This window comes from Clytia hemisphaerica, unplaced genomic scaffold, assembly GCF_902728285.1.
Source record: "Clytia hemisphaerica strain Z4C2 unplaced genomic scaffold, Clytia hemisphaerica genome assembly, whole genome shotgun sequence".
Taxonomy (NCBI): domain Eukaryota; kingdom Metazoa; phylum Cnidaria; class Hydrozoa; order Leptothecata; family Clytiidae; genus Clytia; species Clytia hemisphaerica.
The window spans coordinates 257165-279089 of record NW_027103734.1 but is presented as its reverse complement, the minus strand read 5'-3'; the positions used below and the strand labels follow the sequence as shown (position 1 = coordinate 279089).

General features: G+C 35.4%; 1 protein-coding gene and 1 non-coding gene across 3 annotated transcripts in view; one reads left to right on the top strand and one right to left on the bottom strand.

The window, feature by feature from the left end:
• Positions 1–20999, top strand: part of LOC136805032 (trichohyalin-like) — an 85333-nt gene extending 64334 nt beyond the window's left edge. For both annotated transcript variants that reach the window (XM_067061566.1, XM_067061565.1), the window contains exons 44-59: positions 221–370; positions 5240–5359; positions 8399–8569; positions 8886–8936; positions 9701–9774; positions 10138–10207; positions 10574–10651; positions 10780–10890; positions 11284–11424; positions 12106–12162; positions 13278–13367; positions 18136–18219; positions 18465–18538; positions 19261–19333; positions 20036–20075; positions 20497–20999. In XM_067061566.1, coding sequence (XP_066917667.1) covers positions 221–370; positions 5240–5359; positions 8399–8569; positions 8886–8936; positions 9701–9774; positions 10138–10207; positions 10574–10651; positions 10780–10890; positions 11284–11424; positions 12106–12162; positions 13278–13367; positions 18136–18219; positions 18465–18538; positions 19261–19333; positions 20036–20075; positions 20497–20690 — 1578 coding nt within the window. In that variant the 3' untranslated portion in view covers positions 20691–20999. The remainder of the gene's footprint in view (positions 1–220; positions 371–5239; positions 5360–8398; positions 8570–8885; positions 8937–9700; positions 9775–10137; positions 10208–10573; positions 10652–10779; positions 10891–11283; positions 11425–12105; positions 12163–13277; positions 13368–18135; positions 18220–18464; positions 18539–19260; positions 19334–20035; positions 20076–20496) is intronic.
• Positions 53–124, bottom strand: Trnah-gug (transfer RNA histidin (anticodon GUG)). Its single transcript has one exon. It is a non-coding gene; the product is annotated as a tRNA-His (tRNA).
• Positions 21000–21925: the final 926 nt, after the last annotated feature.

Genomic DNA, 21925 nt, shown 5'->3' with positions numbered 1-21925 from the left:
CATGGTATTTTGCCAAAATACGGACCAGAATGGAAGAGAAAAAAAGACTATTTGCCGTGACCAGGATTCGAACCTGGGTTATTGCGGCCACAACGCAATGTACTAACCACTATACGATCACGGCGATGTTCCAACAGCCCGTAAATTTGTTACAAATTATGATTTTAATTATACCCCCTAATTAAGATTTAATTTTCGTTCCGGTCTGTAATTCATTTAGATTGACAACTTGGAAAAGAACAATCAACAAATAGCGGACGATTTTGTCGTCGCAAAGTCGGAGCTAAGCAAATCGATGCAGCTAGGTGATGAGGCTAATAAGAGACTAGCATTAAAATCGAAAGACTTTCAGAAACTGGAAAATGCGAATGTGAGTTTTTTCTGTTTTTTTCGTTTTGTTTAATATTCTTGATATCCAAGGACCTTGTTTTGATTGTTTGTGTTTAATTTGAACAAAAATGAACGATAATTCTATTTAATGAAAATTAATGAAAATTGCTGGAGAATCTGATATACTTTTTGTACATTGAGTTAAATTTCCACAAGTAAATGTTGTACACAGGTTTTTTTATAAGAAAAAACTAGGCTTCGATGGCCAAAATGTTAAGAACAGGTTAAGAACATTTTGAATGTTTTGCGGACTTTAAAACACCGAATTTCTTAGGAAAATAAAGTGGACAAAAACACTCAAAAATGGCGAAAAAATCTCAAAAAGTTAAGAACTTCTCAAGGCTTCAAAAATGTTGGATGCTCTTATAAAACACGTTTAGCATTATACTTCAAGAACACTTGAGAATACGATGAGAGCTGTCTATTTACAAAAAAGCTTGGAAGACAACTGTCTGAAAAAAACTGAATTAGAGCAGGAAAAAGTTATCAAAAAAGTACCTTATAATTTTAAAAACTATTTACACAGCTGCCGGTTTTAAAATACTGTTATTAAATAAAATCTCGAAAAAGAATGTTTTTTTTTTAATCTAAAAGGCCAAATATGATTGCCTGATTCTGTTCGTCATAAAATTCCTCTCCAATTCCTTTTCCTCTCCAAAAAACCAACGTGTCCCAATTATCGATTTGTGAGAAGTTTTTACATCGATCAATGTTTGTTGCATGAAGTAACATAACTTTTCCTTCATCCCACCAAACTTTGTAGGGTAAATCCTCGACCTTTATCTCATCGTCTCCTTCCTCGATGTGGCTTCCCTTGCCTTTCATGAGCACGAAAGTCACGCAGTCGCGAGCAAGGAGGTCAAACGCTTTCTTGATGAAAAAGAATCTGTCCGTCTTATACAGCTTCTTGTCTTCCATTGATGTGATAATGGCTTTACACCAATCCTGGTATTCTTCTAAATCACATTGCTCAAAACCATCTTTTTTGTCTTTCATAAAGAACTTTCGCAATCCCCATTCCAATTGGTCCATAATCTGCAGAGGTTCTATTTCAGCTCGTGTCGCTTGACCAACTTTATCAGCTCTGGCTACATTATGAGCAATCGATTCTCCGATTTGTGGTCTATCGACGTACTGTAACTCAGCAATTCTTTGCTCCTTCAGTGCTAGCTCACGTTTCAATAATTTGCATTCAGCCTCCTTTGCTGCAAGATCGGTCTCCGATTTGGCTTGCAACTCAATAGCCTTCCATCTCAGCTTCATGAGCTCTTTCCAACTCGAGTCATTCTTCAATCGAAAAACTTCTTGATCCTTGGCTGTTAACTCACGTTCGAGGACTTCTAGTTTGGACTGATACTCCATTTTTTTGTCCGCCATTTCCTTTTGCATCTTCTTTTCAATTTTCTCATTTTGGTTGCCTCTCAATTCCCTTTCTTGTTTCAACGCCTGGTTTTCGTTTACAAGCTCAACAATTCTAAACGCCGAATAACTACTATCACTTTTAACTTGCTTTTCCGACTTTCCATTGTCGTTGTTTTGATCATCTCTACGCTTTACACCACCTTTTGAATTGCTGGTACTTCGCTGAACGGTAAAAAAAGCTCGATCCATCTCATTAAGTTGATAAACTGGAGGATATAACCCTTTTCTGCTTCACACTGAAAAATTATGATTTGTCAATGCCGTTCAAAATAGGAAATTAAAATACCAAACAAGCTTCATACCTGCATGATATTACGGACCAATGAAAATGCAGGAAAAGACTTCTCTCTTAAATGGAAAACTATATTACCATGGAAATGATATTTTTAGTATCTTGTATTCCAATAGATACTTTTTGAGTAGTGATTAAGAAAAGTAAATAGCTCTAATCTCTTCGGTTATACTTTCTATAAGAATCTTGAAAGTCGATTATATCAAGATTTCTGTTTGGAAACTTTGCAGTTGCTTGGCCCCGAAAACCTGTTAGAAGAAGGAGTTTCACCAGAAACTTTAAAATAAGCATCAATTCTATAGATGATCGAAGTATTATCCTGACAACTACTTTATGGCGATGAAAAGTAGACAAAATATATCTATTGGTATATACGGCACTCGATGCTTTAACTTTTTGAACTGTTGCCAAATAATTGCTTTTAAGGGTATTTTAAAACGACTCCATTTATCATGAGAGATTTACTGAAAAAAACGAGCTTATATTAATGGAGGATAGTTTTAAAATTTTTATTTTAACTACAAATTACTCTTATATTACAAAAACTTTATAGATAATGAAAAAAAAATTGATGAAAAAAACTATTTGGAAGGTCCATCGTGTAAGAATCCAAAAATAATGAACGCCAATTCAGTTCCCAGGTTGATCGGAAAATAAAAATCCTTCATGACGTCATTTACGATTAAATATTCACGCTTGTCATTCTTGCTTCTTCGTTTAAGTTGTAAATATCGGTGCTGTAAGATTGGATTGAGTAGGATAAGATTTCCTCGCTCGTACCAGCCTCCTCCGTAAATCCCTGATACTGTGACGTCACAGATACTTTTATTGTGTTTGGTCCCCTCGTTCTTTGATGCGTAAGAATCGATGCTTCCTTTAACGAAAAAGAAACGCCCGGTTTTGTATAAATTATCAATTTCCATATTCAAAGCCATGTCCTCAAACCACTCTTGGTACGAGTCGTATAGAAGCAAAGTGGATGTTTGTTCTCCATATAAAAATTGTTCAAAACCCCATTTCAAACGTTCTTTTATTTCTATTAAGGATGGATGTGTTTTAGCATTTGATTTCATTCCCTTGAAATTCTTTCCATCTTCTTTCAAAACTCCAACCTCCTCTCTCAAGTCTTGGATAAGTTTCTCTTTGTTTGTCAATTCAATCTTGTGCACTGTTTCTAATTGCGCCATTTTGATTTTGTACTCATCCTCCTTAGCTGCTATCTTTACATTAATCAATGCTTGATCACCATTAGCGCTTTGAACTGCTTCTAATCTTAGTATTTCATTCTGGTGTTTCAGGTTCTGGTTGTCCTTTTGCAGTTCCAGAATCCTGATTTTACTTTCCAATGTCAATTTCTCTATTTTCCTTTCATAATCAACTTTAAGTTAGACTAAATCATGGTCATGGAATACATCCTTTGGTATTTTTGCAGTGTCAGCACAATGAGCCAAGTTTCTTTCATCACAATGCGCAAGATCCCTTTCGTTACCGTGAGCTAAATTCCGTCCGTTATCTGCCATGACTCATATAAACTGGATCCCAGACCTTTATACTTATCCCAAGGTTCAAAGCTAGATTATTTATTTATTTATTTATTTATTAAAGGATTTACAGTCCAGGCACACTAGGGCCTCTAAACCGGTCTATCTACATAATGATTACAAAAGTGATCTTGAATCGTAACGTAACGGGTGCTTTATCCATGCCTGAGTCAGTTCTTCTTTAAATGCTTTGATTGACTTAGCATTAACAACATTTTTTGGGAGCTGGTTCCACGCCGATATGCATCTATAATAAAATGATTTTGTTTGCACACCCCTTAATCCATCATCTGAGAAATTAGGGATCAATTCGTAATCATGTTTACGATGGGGACGAGTTCGGCGAGAAAACTTTTTGACGATGGTATTTTTGTCATAGAAGTGAAGGTGTTTGTATATTTGAACCATGTCGCCAAATTGTCTCCTAAATTCAAGAGATGGTAAGTCCAGTTTTCGCAGGCGCTGCTCGTATGTTAAATTTCGTAGACGACGTACCATTCTTGTTGCACGCCTTTGAACCCCTTCAAGTAGGTTGACGTGCTTACGCAATCTAGGTGACCATACAGATTGAGCATATTCCAAATGAGGTCGAACAAAGGTGGTATACAGTGTGTAAAGTGTCCTGGGACATAATTCCTCGAAGCCTCTTCTGATCACACCGAGAATTGAGTTTGCTTTCTTGACCTGTTTTGATATGTGCTCTTCATTATAGAAGCACAATTGGTCAGCTGGTGGGTGACTTCAGTTTGAGTATAAACAAATTCTACGGTACTCCTGACAAGGGAAATTTTTGTTCTCTCCATATTATAACTTTTCTTACTAAGATTGTTTATTTTTGTACCACCGTAGGCACGTGATAATATACCTTCATATAAAATACAAAACTTGTCATCTTTTTTTTTTGTGTTCGCCGGTATCAAATTCCAAAACGAGTAGTTCCATATTGACTATCTATCTCTTAGAACTCTTGCTGTGAGTTTGTAACTCTGTGTGGTTTTGAACACAACGTTGTTTCAACGTTTATCTAACGTTCACAACGTCCATACAACGTTAGATGAACGTTGAAACAACGTTGTGTGCCAGCTGGGCATCTACTACGCCCCTAATAGCCTCGGTGATGGTTAACAAGTATAGATCACGTAATAAACGGACCTTATTATATGTAGTTTTTCATTCTGGACAAGTAACTTTAAGCGCGAGGTCGGACATGGTGAGAAAACTGAAAAGTCTGTTCCTGTATTGTAGCGCGAGTCGGATCGTAAAATTACCGACCTGCACGTTTTTTATAAGAACAAAAGGCTCCGATGGCCCAAATATTGAGAACAAGTTGAGAATATTTTAAGGCTCCGTGGACTCTAAAAGACACAATTTCTTAGAAAATTTCAAAATGTTAAAAATAAGAACATTTTGAAAACACTTTTAGGTTCAAAACTAAAAAAGTTAAGAACATTCGAAGGCTTGAAAAATTACGTTATTATGAATTATAAATTATGTGTCGCAAAACAAAAATCTTCAGACTAATGATTTATTTACTTTATTTACTAATGATTCCAACCGAAACATACTTTAAACTGCACTCATCATCTCTCTATAGTTTGAATTAAAGAGTGGTTTGGAAGAAATCAAACGTCAAAACTTGTTGATCGAATCGGACCTTCGTGAAGAGAAAGGTCGAGCTGAAATTCTTCTACAAGAATTACAAGGAGCTAATGAGGTTTGTCAAAGGTTTTATTTTTGCATAAGTGATTCCCGTATCATATCAGCGTTTTGATGATTTGATGATTCTTGATATTAATTCGTTGATGGTTGGCCAGCTCTGATCTGCCAGCAACCGAGCATTGACTGCTGGGCTAGAACGGGGGCTAGAACAACACCCCTGTGTCACAGACCCGGTGGGGCCCCCAACCCACTGGAAAATTTTGTCCCCGGTGGGAAAAATACCCTAGAATTTCAGCCCCACTTGGAAATTGACCTTGTTTTCATCTTCAGTTGAAATTCAATGTACATAATTGCACTCCAAAACCCAAATCCCCACTAGAATTTTATTTCTGCTATCATATATTTCTATACATGCGTCTTGCTAAAACTCTCTTTGTTGTATTAAGGTTGTATTAAAGTTGTATTTAAATTTCGTCCACGGCAGTCCCGATGTTTACGAAAATTTCTAAATCCATTGCTGCACATAGTATGAGTGATAAAGAGACGCACTCTCGTGTATAAAGATCTCTTCAAATTATGTATATAGAAATCTCAGACTTTTCACTTCCTCGCGCTAACAAACGACAATAATTCTTTGAAAAAATAACATCAAAATGATAATACTTCCTATAAAACTTAAGCGAATCATAAACATGAAATGTATATAAATACTTATTATTAGATAACATTAATAATAAGGTGGCTCGAGCGATCACGCTCACAGACCGATCTACCGTACGCTGCAGCGATTTCCAGCGATTGACACGCGGCCACGCTTGACTGGGGTCCGGTACCTCACAGTCGACCAATCAGCCGTACGTCGCGAGCTTACGGGATCTATCCGGAACTGCGATCAGCTCAAGCTCATTTATTATAAAAATATGAATTTCAATCACATTCAGACAGTTTTGGTTTATAGTTTCCTTGTGGTTCTTTTATAAGCAATTATGACGCATGCGTAGTACAAGAGAGATTGTTGTTTGAATAAACAGCGTTCTTGTTGCAACGCGTAGGCATGTTTGAAACAAATACAGTTGGTTTATCGGAGGCTATTTACTGATATATACACGCTTTACTTTTATACAATCTAAATGTTTTTTAGAAGAGATAGCTTTCCCCTTGATAATCTGCCCTTTTCCTTTCGATGATTCAACAAAAACACGCAGTTTTCTTTTACAAGAAAGACAGGATCAATATTCTATTTGATAATATGATAAATAGAGGAAAGAGGAGTGAACTGAAAACTAGAAATCGATTTTAGAATACTTTTTTTTGTGTGAGATGAAACAGAGAATATTTATTTTTCACATAAAATATAGAATTTTAAAAAACTTATCTCGTTTTAGCTCTAACATCAGTTATATCTAACAAAGCAGACATGTTTTTATTCATGACAAAAATGTCATACTTCTTGTCTGATGAGAAATTCTTTTAATCTGGTTGCCAAGTTGTAATTGAGATGGTTGACAAGAAGACAAATTAAATCCAAATTGATTTATCCTCTAATCTGTATTTGAAACTAATAACACGTTCCCGAATCAATAATTCTTAGATTGTCTACTTTGAGGTGAGATCAACAAGCTACTTAACGAAGCGTTGAAGTAACGCTACTTCACATGTACAGTAAACTCTAGCTAATTCGAACTTCTATTATTCGAGTCTTTCTATAATTCGAACTTGTTCTCAGGAACCCTCTTAATCCGAATCTCTCTCTGTAATTCGAACAAATAAGATTACCCATTCGAGTTTGAATTAGCGAAAGTTGACTTTATTTCCAAAGCATTTGCCATAAATCATATATTTTAAATTTACATAGCTGGTTTATCCAACTATAAAACTACGAACTATATAAGAACATGGATGGTAAAAATTTATAAACAAGTTAAGAACATTTTAAGGCTTTACGGACACCGAATTTCATAAGAAAATGGACGAAAAATGGCGAAAATAAGAACATGTTAAGAACATTTTTAGGCTTAAAACTCAAAAAGTTAAGAACATCCTAAGGCTTCAAAAATTCTGAATGTTCTTATATTAAAAAAAACGTGTAGCTCTCAGAGAAGAAGCACATCCCATTCTAAGTGTGACGATTGAAATTTAGCATCAAAATTTGGCTAAATTTTCCAATGGAAAAATCGGAGCTATAAACTTAGGGTGTTTCGTTTAAACAAAACATTTTCAAAACCATTAAACAAAAACGGTATATTTCGGTGTAATACTGTTTAGAACGCTTTAATAAACAGCTTCCATTTAAAAATGTTTAAAGAAAATGAAAAGATTTCTTCAACTTTTTTTTCTTCTAAACGAATTTCATGAAAACTTTATTCGATATGGTTCATCATAAGAAAAGTTCTTCAAAAATTGTTCAATGTTCAATGTTAGATTTTTTCGAGGTATTATGCTTTTTCTATTGTACATGTAGTGAAATCCTCAACAGCTAAGTCTGTAATATGGAAAAACTTTTAATGGAGTGTAAAAAGTTTTTCCAAAAGCCTTTTCTAGCTTTATCACATGGTTGGTTTGGTAAGCGGTTAGCCTAGAAATTTAAGCTAGTTTGATTCAGTCACAAGGATAAATCTGATGGTTAGTTGTGACTGAATAACTAGTGTTCCAAGGCGAACTTAAAAATCCGTAAATATAAAAATCTTTAAAGCGCCGAAAACGCTATATTGCCATTAGCCGTGTGTCCTAGCCTTGTGAATGGGCTTATTTAACTAGGCTAGTAAGCGGTGAGACACAAGTTTTAAAAGCTTATATTGGCAGGCTTTGAGAATATCAATTGATAAACTAACGCTTAAAAATGTTCAGATGAAGCTAAAATATTACTTGAATACTTGATGCCTCTCTGTTTGACGCTGATCAATTAAGAGCAGGATCAAGGGTAAGTTGATCGATCCAAGGAGATGGCGCCCTTCTCTACCTTCAGGTAGACAGCCTTCGAAACAGGAGTCCTCGGTTCGCCTCCGAATGCTGTTGCAAACATACTAACTTACTTTTATGAAGTTTTTGTCATGTCAGCATGTGATTGATTGTCTTCTGTCTTTGTATTGTACAGGCTCGTGAGAATTTGGAGGCGTTGCTTAGCAACGTGAAGGGCAACAATGCATTACTTGAGGAGAAACTGCACAACGAATCTCTACATCGAACGCAACACGAACGAGAGGCTACGGACAATAAAAATCTCTGGGAATCTGAAATCAAATCGAGGTCCAGGCTCGGTGTACAGGTATTTTGATATTAGTTCTCGTTGAAATTCCGGTTATCGACTTGGCCGAAGAAAATGTGATCAACATTGCTGAAGAAACGGTTTATTTTATTTATTTAGAACAATCTGTTTTTCTTATTTAAATCTTTACGGATTATGGGTGATCCTTTTACAGTCAGATATAGAGTCTCTTTGTAGATAGAATTTTTCAGGTGAAATTGATTTTTTATCTGTAAGTAGGTGTTAATCTATACGACTCCGTGCCTTTACTAGAAAGAATTCGGTGCTTGGAAAATTTCAATAAATATTGGTTTTGAAAGGCTTTTCTGTTTTATAGATGATAGATCTGGAGAAGAAAATAGATGAACAGAAAACACAAATTGAAGAGGTAAATTAATGCTTTGAATATGACGCCCAAACGAAAGATCGAGAAAGTTCACTTTCAATTACGCTGTCTGGGCTTTATTATAGTAACCTGGAAACTGCCAGGCGCGAACGTGATTGTGTCATTTGCGATTTGCGCCAGAGGGTGGAATCCATCACGTCGACTACGGTCGAAAGATGATGATGAAACTTCTTTGCAGAGAATTTGAATCTTCAAATTATTTCCTTCAAGTTAACTCACTTCCCACGAATCTTCATATATGTTTTGATAATCTTTGTATTTCGATTCTGTTTTCTACGAGTTAAATTTTTTATGGACACAAATTGTTTATCAAGCGATAAGCTGGTTCGTTAAGTTCTAAGCCCTGAAGGGGCTAGAGTTAAAAATTTTGGGTAGAAAACGAAGCCACTCATTTTCCATTAAAGCGCGTGGCCTGCAAAAACGATTGAAAGTAAAATTCATCGCTTGCCTGTACCAGACGACCACGGCTTTTTCCTCGACATCACAGAAAGTGGTAACAAGTGATGGACCAACAGAGCGATAAAAAAATCGCGTGTTGGAATAGAGATAGGCTAAATTCATCGCCTGATTTTGAAAAATATGCCGCAGGGAAATTAGATTCAATCCGACCTTCTAAAAACGGCGCAAAGATTATTAAGGCTTCACTTTTTCTTGCTTGAGAAAGGTTACAGATTCCTCTCTAGCCTTTCAGAGCAATGGCTAAGGTAATGGGGAATTATTATTATCATCCAGTTTTATCAATTTAGGAGCGAAGGAAAACACGAAAGCTTTTAGAATACAAGAAAACATCAGACAACAAAATCGAAGTCTACGAGCAAAGGTAATAAAATAACAAATGTTTTCTAAAAGTGACGCGTTTTTTAACGATGTTTTTTTTGTATTTTCGTTACAACTTAACTTGAGAATGGGCGAAGCAAATTTTTCTTCTCTAATGCCGAAAAGTTTAGATTTTGCTAACAATTTTAGTTTTCTCAGAATCTCAATTCTCAAAGCAGCGAAAAGGGGTTAACGCCAACTGCGTGCAAAGATTTTTAAGGATATATTTCCTTTAGAGTTTAACCACGTTATAAGTAAAAATCATTTAATTATCGCGAATTGAAGTTTAAAAACTAATGTGACTATTTTAAAGGCTCTACGGTTGTCACTTAATATGCGTGATGTGTGATGTTTCTAATAATTTCAGGTCAGGCCAACACCAAAAAGAAGTCACAAACCTTCGAAACAAACTGAAGCAATTCCAAAGAAAAATCAAGGTATAATTTCGAATGATTTGTAAATTATGTGACGTCATAATCTACGTCGAGTCAACTTGCACCGTAACTGGCTAACCAGAGTTCTTCGCCAAGTGATCGAATCGAAAATGATCAAAATGACGTCTTCAATTTGTATATGGCAATCTGTTTATTGACTTTGGTGTTTGAACTTTTGAACGTTTAGACGTTTTATATTTTCCTTAACTCGAACACGCTCGGGGAACGCAACTTTGTTCAAATAATTGAAATTTCGAGTTATAGAGACTGGTTTATAAGGGACTAAAAAACGAGTTCGAGTTACGGAGACATTTGAGTTATTAAAGGTCTGGTGCATTCTGGTGTATTATTTTTATGTTTTTTTTCTAGATGTTGGAATCAGGCGAGGACGGGAGTGAACAAGAAAAGAAAGTTTTGATGCAGACTGTGGCCAAGTTGCGTGGCCAGGTATTGTGCCATACATTCTAACCATTTCTTGTATAAATTCGTTTTCCGTTTGAGTAGAGTGATTTTTGCTCCTCACAAAAAACATCCTGGAAAATTACTTAACTGACTGTTTTTGCAACTTGTTTCAGCTACAAGGGCAATCAGAGCAATTGAAGCATGAACAAAGGCTACGTCAGGACTTAGAACAATCGAAGCGAGACCAATTTACTGAAATCTCCGACATGAAAACTAAAGAAAAGGTCGGTCATCGATCCCATGTCTCGGTTGACAAACCGTCTTTGTCCTTCCTCCTATTATCACACACCCGTTTTGTTTTACTCCTTTTATAGCTACATCCCTGTCTCATTTGCCCCTTTTATAACTACACCACTGTCTCATTTACCTGTTTTATAACTACATCCATGTCTCGTTTAACCAGTCTATAACTACACCAAAGTCTCATTTACCCCTCATATCGTTACACTGGTGTTTTCTTTACTCAGTTATCGTCACATATCCGTCAATATGATCCCGTCATCGCAACCATTACTTTGTTAACCCTTATTTCGAGCTTTAACTTCTGTAAATGTCCGTAAAACCCACCAATCCCGGAAATCATCTTCATTTTTTGTTGTTGTTTATTCTGCTTCCAGGTTCAACGCTACGAAGTGGACAAACTAGAAAGCGCTTTACAAACACTACAAAAAGATTTGCTCAAACAGAAAGATCACTTCGAAAAACATTATATACCTGAAGAAAGTCTGGAAGAATTCAAACGAAATCTCGAAACAAAGGTACTTTGAGCGTTGTGAGCTATTAAGACCTGTCTCGGTATTTTAAACAGTATTTTACTGCCCTGTCTCGGTATTGTAAACGGTTCCCGTCGTCGTAAACGCCGTTTTAGGTTGCCCGTCAAAAGCCCTTGGGTGATAAAGATGGTATTGTTGATGCTCTCAAACTTTAAATCTTTAAGGGGAATTCCAATTAGTTTCTTCAGGAAGTTTAGGGTGATTAAGCCATTCTTTCCATAACATCATAGACACGTACTCGTAACTGGGAAGCGGTTGCGAAAAAATGACATAAAAATTGACGTTAATCCTTCTTGGTAAATTCCATATGTTTAAGCAGTACTGTGGAGACGAAATTAGCTTTAGGGGCCCCGCATGTTTAGCATATAAGGAGGTCCCACCATGGTTGGGCCCGAGACGAGAGACTAGAAATTTCTTTTGGAGTTTATACTCTCTAGACTGGCTAAAACAGCCCCTCTAAACGTCAAGTACTAGCAAAACTTATACAGATTTCCCAAACAATTTCCCTTTGGGGGCCCAGCCCCTTTTCTACCCCCTCCCTCTGCCCCTTCAATGGCTACGGCACTGTTAACGGCTGATAAGTATATTTTAAGTGCATCACAAAATGCATGACTAGAAAAGCGAGCATTGTTCTTTCGTTAATAGTCAACAACAATTAATTTTCAGTGTCGTTTGGATTTAAACAAGAAACTACAAGAAGTCAATATGCATCTGGAAGAACAGGTCAGTGTCACTGATGACAGGAAATTAGCTTTCACGTAAAAATGTCCCGGTAACTTGCCCCATGGAAATTTCTGATATGTAAAATCAAGAATCTTTTTGCCCAGTTAAAAGATAAAAAAGCTCTAAAATCGGCATTCCAATGCCCTCCTGCAAATTCCATGATGGTGATATATTCTTAGTTTTTCGGCCAATTCCATCAACAATGTTCTTATAAAGTATATTCTTATAAAATAAAAAGTGTTTAAATATTGATGTTTGCATTTTTCGAGGAAATTTTCTGCTCCTAATCATAGGGTAATAATGTCAGTATCGGATCCGGAGAACGCCAAAGTCCAAAACTCCTCGTCTTTTGGCATTTTCACTTAAGTTTCTTTGATCCCATCACATGCTTTTTTTTATAAGAACTAGTAAATTTTGGCTCAGGTTGAGCTGTTCTTAATTTTTTGAAATTTTCAGGCTAAAATGTTCTTACGTTGTTCTTAATACGCTCCGTTGCTTTACTTAAAAAATAAAAATCCGTTAAAATCTAAGTATTAGAAAGTATTTCTGAAGGCTTAAGATTGTTCCTAATTAGTTCTTGGACAAATTTTCAGCCTCGTGTTTTTATAAAGTTGTTCTTATAAAAAAGCGTGTACATGCATAACTTTAGCCCAAAGTATGAATTTCTTAGAATGTTGCTTGCTTCCCCTATATCATACATTAAAAATATGCATATGATGTTCTTATAAAAAAAACGTGTACATCATTGATTAGAATGTTGTTATGCTTCCCCTATATCATACATTAAAAATATGCATATGATGTTCTTATAAAAAAAACGTGTACATCATTGCTTAGAATGTTGTTATGCTTCCCCTATATCATACATTAAAAATATGCATATGATGTTCTTATAAAAAAAACGTGTACATCATTGATTAGAATGTTGTTATGCTTCCCCTATATCATACATTAAAAATATGCATATGATGTTCTTATAAAAAAAAACGTGTACATCATTGATTAGAATGTTGTTATGCTTCCCCTATATCATACATTAAAAAAATGCATATGATGTTCTTATAAAAAAAACGTGTACATCATTGATTAGAATGTTGTTATGCGTTCCCCTATAGTCATTGGCAAGAGAAGCATTTGATAAGATTCGCAACGACAAAGAAACAAAGACCAAACAAGAACTAGAAGAAACTATACGAGAACTGAAGGTACGTGCTCATTGTGCTGGTAGGGAACTCGGGATTCTGATTTTCATTATATGAGTCGTTGTTTTTAACTTGGGCTCCTTAAAATTTGAGTTGAGTTAGAATCCAACTATTTATTGTGTGTTATCTAAAAGTTAACCAGCAGGGGATCGGTCATAATCATGGATCTAATATACAGTGTGTCCCCAAAAATAGCGGACAAATTTTATACGAAGTAAAATCCTCAAAACTCGTCATCTTAACTTGGCTTAGAATGTTTAGAATAAGATAAAAAGAATTCTCTGTTAAATCAATAGATATTCAATTCTCAAGATGATTGAAGAGGCTATTAAGGTTAAAATATTAAGTAAAGATGTCATAAAATCTGGCACAAATTATGAGGATTTTACTTTTTATAAAAATGTGTCCGCTTTTTCTGGGACACACTGTAGATGATGCTCGAATTTCTTTTTTGAAGTTTTGTTATTTTGTTAGACTTGGGACTAGTTGTTTGCAGAAAACGGGGCTACGACCTTAAGAGGCATCATTGAGATTAATATTTCGAAATACAATTGATTGAGTTTGAATATATAAAAGGCGTTGTTTTTCGTTTGAACCTGGGAGTGACGCTAAAACTTGTCAAAAACCTAGAAAGTGAATATTTCATGAGGACATAGTTCCGCAATTTTTGCGAAGCGAATGTACATGAGCGAAGCAGTTTTGCTATCGTGTGTGCGTACCTTTAACTTTCCATTCTTTCAACCATCTAAAAGGCAGGAGATGGGAAAAACGTTTAGTATCTCCGAGTCGCGCGACAATGAATGTTAAGGGGATAAAACATGAAGGATATTCCAGGAAATGATAGAGAAAATTATCTCCATTATATTAAATTTGACGTATTCGAATTTGAAATTCCGTGTTTGACTACATGGCTCGTATTCAATCGAGCTCCGAGCGAGAGAACAGTAGAGTGGCTTTTTTTGAGACGGACAACGTTATTTTTAAAGACACGTCGCCGGAAAACATCCCTGCGGTGCTCTATTCTCCTTGCAAGATCGTCGTGGAACGTCGCCCTCGGCTCGATGATGATAGACCATACTGGTTTCTAGCCGTCAAAACAATAAAGATGGCGGCAACAAATGGACAACAAATACTGCTCCTCGGTTATTTTTCTTCGATTTTCATGCTTCAAGAGTCGAATTGGATCATGTTTTTTGTCTGAATGGCACAAGAACTGGTGGATGATAAAGTTTTCTTATTATACCTCCCTGGATTTGATGTTTTGTTTCAATTCTGTTGGTTTGGAATGAGAGATGCATTTTCTTGAAAAAACAGGACAAGTTTGCCAATTTTGACAACAAACTAACTTGAATTTTGCCTGTACATGTAAATGAATTGTAACAGGGCAAGTGACTGAATATTTTTGGAGAAATCTGACCATGTTGTGCCTGGAAATGAAACACTTGCAGCTTTAAAAAAGTCTGACGTTCCTTGACTTGGTCGTGGCTTCTTCGTAAAGACGAAAGACAGATCTGGACTTATTTCGTACTTTCCAGTCTATTGTTCGTAGTTTTTCTGACTTTCTGGTTCTGTGTGAGTTATTTACTATGTTTTCTAACTTACTGAATGACTTACCGACAGATCGTCACCGGTCCCGGTGGGATTCGAACCCACTAAATGCAAAGTTCCGATGTTTTGAAACCCAATACCTTATCCACTGCGCCACGGATTCATGCCGAGATAGCGTTTCTGATGGCTATTTATATTGTACAAACTGCAGACCAGACTGTATTAAGAGAAAATCACAAAAGAGTGCTTTTTTCGAGCTCCAACCCTAACCCTAACTGATAATAACCCAATTCCTAGCTAATCTGATACGTAACCACACCCAAACCACACCCAAACCCAACCCTACCAGGTCGCCTGCAGGTCCTGACACTATTCCCGCATACCGGATCCGAAAAATAGATACATGTCTTTCGTCTTTACGAAGAAGCTTTCACCCCTTGACTTGGCTTCATTCATTTTGTTGTTTGGAAAAATTTGAACCTGGAGCTAAATTAACTATAGATTGAATTTTACTTGGTGCTTCTTCTACAACAATGACACTCGACTGGTAATTGAAACCTCTTTGAGGGGGAAATTATATACGGTAGCAGCTTATTTCCAACTTTTGAAGCTGACAACCACAGCCTGACAGCCCCCAGCCACAGCCAGACGGCCTGATGGGTGATGTTGATGAATAAATGTTATGTCAACCTCTGAAAAAGTAAGCTAATCGTAAAGACATTGAATATGGATGTAAACAATCGGAAATCACCTTACATAACTTTTTAAATTAAAAGTTTTCATCGTAAACTTTGAAATTATCTTCCGTTTTGATTAAAATGTGGAAAACGTGTCGTGAAATATGAAATTATCTTTGAAGAATGGGTTTAAACTATGGAAAACTTTTGTAGCAAACCATGAACTTTTAATTTTCATGCGTTCAAAATTTGGAAAACTTTTGTCGTGAGAACATGCAGCTTGCTGGAAAAAATTTGTTTTGCTATTTTTGATAACTTTTTAAGATCATTGAAATAGAACTTTAAAGATGACTTTTATGTACACAAACAGTATGAAGTAATCTATATGTATCAAGTACTAATGCACAAACTTTTAATTACAACTGGGTGAGAATATCTACTGTAAGAAAACGACGTTTGATAGCTTGAACGGTCAACTTGCTTTTCTTTATGATGGTTCATATTTATAGTACTTTAATGCGATAAACTTTTGCAAGAATTAAATTTCGCGGTTGGGCTAATCCCCGAAATTGAAACATTTTGCAGGGACTTAATTTCGCGGATGGCACTATTGTGTGACAATATTCTTACAATTTTTTTGCCTGTACTGTCAAATCACATTGGTCGTTGAAATGCGTATTATTAGCACTTCTTTGATACCAGTAAACATTCAAAAAGTATTTATTTAACATTTTTTGAGTTTTGTTTTGAAATATTTTGCTGAAAAGGCCTACTCAAAATTTTCAATGGGATTTAATTTTGCGGATTTTTGGGGATGACACCCAAATTCGTGAAATCCGCAAAATTTAATCTCCACAAAAGTTTATCGCATTTAAGTATATATTTTTGCGACCGGGTCAGAAAAAAAGTTTTGTCATTGGACCGGTTTCCGGTAACACTAAACTTTTTTATTTTTTCGCCTGAGCTTATAATTTTTTTTTTGACATGCATCTAAAACATGGAAAACCTTTGTCGTCAACTATATATATATTGTCTTCCACGTTTAAAATGTGAAAAACTTTTGTTGATTACAATTGTAATTTTTTACGTACTAATTGAAAATAAGGAAATAATTCCTGGTACAGTATGAATTTTTTTTTCCTTTTTGATATCTTTTCTGAAAATAAGCCACCATCACTAATAACTGGTTTTTGCGCTGGTTTGCGTCGTTTTTAGGTTAAGAAATTAATTGATCGTTTGGTCGGCAGATAAAACGTCAGAAAAATTGGATTTTCAAACTATGTGTCGGGCAGAAATCAAATCCAACGAAAATTTTGAATAAATAGCTACTGTATTGTAGTGTTCGGAAAATTAAGAAAAATATTATCAGTCAGTTGGACAGCGCAAACACTAGTTATTTGTGATTGTGGCCTTATAAAATGTTTTAACTTTTCAGAATGCTTTTGAAATGGAAAATGGCTTCTGAGAGTGGAGTTTTTCCCTTTAGGGCATTCTTTCAGATTAAAACTTTTTTCCAAATATACAAGACATTTTTCTATCCTTGCAATCTGTTGAACTTAAGTATAATATGAAATTGCTTCTTGTTTTGAAAGTTTTTTTTCCTTTTAAACATTTTTAGTTATTCCGTTTTTTTTGAAAATATGAAATTTTCCTATTATTTGGAACTAAATGTTTTGCTTGCAACTTGCGAATCGAGGTGGCTCTGGATCGCTTCGCAACTTTTATACATATACGGCTTGTATTATTTATGTTAGTAGTTATGGTAACCATTGAATGGAAGCTCACCTTGAGTACGTTAGATAGAAATTTTATTAGGAGAAAAAACACTTCGCTTTTAGCCTCGGGCGAGGCAAGTCCTCCCGTCGGGGAGTATCAACATGAGAGAAGAGATCCAGGTACCCGGAGGAGTAAAGAGTTCGTTCGGAAATGACACCGGCCAGGCAGAGTCGATCGTGCGTTCCCGTCTTCTCGAAGTGTTGAACGTTATTGAATTTTTATGCTTTATGGAACTGTATGTTTGGATATTGTATAATGAGTTATCGATTGAAATTAGACTTCAACATTTTGTGTCTCCCACCTCCTTGATCTACTCCATGAACTCCATCTCCTGTCTTCTAACGGCAGTCAGGCCGATATCCGGGGAAAAACTTTTAAATAAAAATGTCGTTGCCGTGGGCCCAGCCTTAGTAACCGGCTGGCGCACCGCGACAATATTCAGAATTCCCTCGAATCGCTTTTTAAAGGGTTTATCAGGACAGTGTCTGCCTATTGTTATATTGTGCTGATATAAGCAAAGAAGGTTTTTCTTTTCCTCTTTCTGACCCAATCTTGCTACACATCCGTGTCAATCAAATGTGAAAAAGATTGTAAATTAAAATTGATGAGTAAGAAAACGATATCACTCTTATTTAAAGACAAAACCTTTGACACTAGATAGTACATTTTGAAGAAAAAAAGGTTAATATTTGGAAGATAAGAATCGGTTTCTCTGCCACCGTGCAATGTTTTCATTTTAAAGCTTTTACTTTTTTTACTTTTTTTTGCAGAGTGAGTTGAACGAAATGAGGAACAGTTTACATGAAGGTTTGGCTAAACGAGACACTTCGCAAATCGAGGCTAGGCGTTATAAGGTAATATTGAAAGGAACAAAACTTCTGTTTTCTGAATCATCTGGATAATTCCATACCCTTGTGTAACCTCAATTTTATGATAATTTGAAGAAAACAAAATGGTCTAAATTAAATGATGTTTTGCAAAATTAAGCCTTGTCTCATGCTCTTATCAACCATATGCCCTATTTTAAACTAGCATGTGTTTTTCTCAGGGTCGACCCAATAAGAAACTCTGATTTTTTTCTCTTTTTTTCATACTACAGGACTTGTTTGAAAATGAAATGACGCACACTGAAAAGTTGTCTTCCAAGCTGGCTAAAACAAACGACTTTTTAAGGTTTGAAATTCAATTCTATGATTATATAACGCCGTTTTGGTTGCTTTCTTAGTTCTAGGGAAAAGAGGGTTTTTGTGATCCTAAGTCCTGACCTTGTTTTTCGAGAAAATACTTTCCCTAAAAGTTCGATAGATGTCCAGTTATTGAAGACTAAACCTATCAACCCTTAAACGGCCCTTGTTGACCTTATTGCTTCAATGCAAGGGTATCTTACATTTTTCACAAGAGCACTTCTTCGCTTTCGAAAAAAATCGCGAAATTTTCTGGATTTACTTAATTTCGTGAGTCAGACTTTTGAAAAATTTCACGTGGATTTAATTTCACGAATTAGCCTGAAAACAGCTGAAAATATACCACTTTTTGCCACAAATGGAGACTTTAGACTGGTTTCTGCGCCGAAAATACGGTTTTAAAAATTGGATTGTGGTGGACTCGTTTTCGCGAGTTTTAATTTCGCAAAAATAGCAAAAATTTGCGAAATCGCGAGATTTAATCTCGCGAAAGTGAGTCCGATTAAAGCCGTTCCTGAAAAAAAAAATTTCCTTATAAATTCATTTCCAGTCCCCTAAAAAGCTCACCGCGTCGTTAAGGGTTGATAGGTGTATGTATATGTTTGTTAGGAATGCTACAAGCAGACCCGAGACCAGGAGCCATATAAAAACTAACATAGCAAGTCTAATTTTCATGAATTTTTTGTGAGACTTTAATTTTTTTATGTTCAGCTCTGAAAGAAGTCGAACAAATTATATGTTTGAAGAAACTTTAAACAAAACCAAATCACCCGTATCGAAAAAGGTAAGTACTATTGTTGTGTTGACATTTTCAAAATGAAATCTTCTTCGAAATTCTCACGTTCAAAGACATCTTCTATCAGAAATTATATGCAGTTGACTCTCGCGTTAATTCGATCTTCAAGGGATCAATTCTTCGAATTAGAGAATTTCAAAGATGAAATTGAACCACTTTTCAGCTGAGGGGAAAAATTGTTTAGTTCGATCTTCCAGGAATCAATTCTTCGAATTAGAGAAAGATTCGAATTACAAAGATGAATTTGAACTACTTTTCAGCTGAGGGGAATAATTGTTTAGTTCGAATTACAGAAAAATTCAAATTAGAGAGAGTTGACTGTACATATATATCTTAACGCTAAAACGAGTTTGTGTGCGAGTTTAAATTGAATGGTTTGAACGTCTTGTAGTCGCATTTTTGACGTCATTTTGACTCTGGCAAACTCGGCTCTCCAAGATCAACAATTTTGTTGGTCGAATTTGTTGGGTATAATACTAGAGTTTGTAAGTTCGATCGAGGTAGTAAAACCAATACACGTTTTTTTATTTATAAGGACAATTTTATAAGAACACCGGCCTCGGATGTAGACCCTGAGAACAATAGCTCTATTGTTTGGAACAAAAGAAATCTAAGAACAATCTCAGGCTCCAACAAAATTTACTGACTCTAATTTAAAGACTTCAAATAATACATTTTTTACTTTTTCAGTTGTTCACTGATACTGGAGTCCACGGATACTCACCAAGCAGTAAGTTAACCATTTTGATTGTACATGCATGTTTCTTTTGTTGTTTCTTTACTACTGTACTTATTAATAGCAACAAACATCTAAAAAGTACGTCCACACAGTACGATTATAGTGCCTCATTAAATACTATTTTTTAATAACCAACCAGGTTGCTAAGGCTCCAGCCCTGAAATTAGCCATTTTTTATACTATCTCGTAAAGTAAAAGATTTTATAATCTAAGAATGGCAAGCGATAGCCATTGAACCAATAAGCATAAATTATATGGTGTATTATCAGAGGTGGTCAAAGGAATTTTTTCAGAAAATGAACTAGAATGCTAAGCAACCCCAGCCGTAACCAGAAATTAGAGTTGCTTATAAAAAAATATGTATGTATTTCCAAAAAATCAAACAGTTCTAAGCTCATTTTCTCTTTCATAGAACTTTCAGTGGAAGACTTTGATTTCGGGCGCCGCTCAAAAGGTATTGCTACCTCGACCGCCCTCAACGTATCCGCCATGGATGGGCGTAAATATGCGGTCGGCAGCAGTACGCCAAATAAATCGTATCGTTTAGAATCACCTCACAAAGACTTATTGTTTTCAAGTATCAAAAGGAGACCTTTACATAGTTGAGTAGAATTTTATAGTCTGTGCAGTTTTTTTAGGTTCTTAGTTTTTGACAAAGCTTGCGAAAGTTTTAATGATACCTTATTGAAGTCATCCCTTCTTAAATGGGGCTTGAATATACCATGTAAATTTATTTAATTTCTTCCAATCTCAGGAAAACTTTTAACTTTTTTTTTCGTTGAAAATATTTTTTTATGTTTGAAAATCTCTTAGCTTTAGTCGAATTTTTTTGTGAAAATTTTAGCAATATCATTTTTTAAAAATGTATCATAACCTATAGGGAATCTCTTTTTTTAATTGTAATTTTAACGATAATTTAATTTCTGGTCATTCAAAAAGTGTTAAAGGTTTTATTTTTACATAAGTGTTCCCGTTTCATATCAGACACATGTCTCATATCAGGAAGGTGTCTCTCTATTGTTATATTGTGCTGATATGAGCGAAAAAATGTTTTTCTTTCCCACTTTTTGACCAATCTTGCTCCACATTCATGTCAATCCAATGTGAAAAAGCTGATGAATAAGCAAACGATATCGCTCTTATTTAAAAACAAAACCTTTAATCAACCCATTCCTTAATGCCAGGGAGAATACTCTGCTCTAAATCGAATCTAATTTCTTACACCTATTTTGGGACAGTTGACTCTAGCCTGGATATCCAGGCTAAGTTGACTCGTGCTTAAGCTATCCTTTAATGAAGTTCTTTGATGAACTTACAAAAGTACACGTTTTTTTATAAGAACATCCAAAAATTATGAAGCTTTCGGATGCTCTTAACTTTTTATGTTCTTGTTTTCACCATTTTTGAGTATTTTTATCCATTTTCCTAAGAAATTGCGAGTTCTAGGGTCTAGAAAGCCTTGAAGTTGTTCTTAACTTGTTCTTAACAATTTGGCCATCGAGTCCTTATGCTCTTATATAGTTTTCTGTTATAAAAAAACGTGTATTTTCAAAATTGGACTGTAGAAAATGTAGAACATTCGTTCAGCGCGCAATGATTTGTTTTAATAACTGCAATGTTTTCGCAAGCTCAGCATTATTTTCGTAGCAATTCGGACCTTTATTAACCTCGTATGACGCGGTATGAGGTCTTAAAATATGGAACAATAAAATTTGACGAGTTTTTGATCAAAATATCAAAATGATATTGTGTAATAATTTTATTGTATAATCACTGTACATATACATTGAATGAATGCATAAATGAAAAATGCCGGAATAAAAAAAATGAACGTGGCCCGT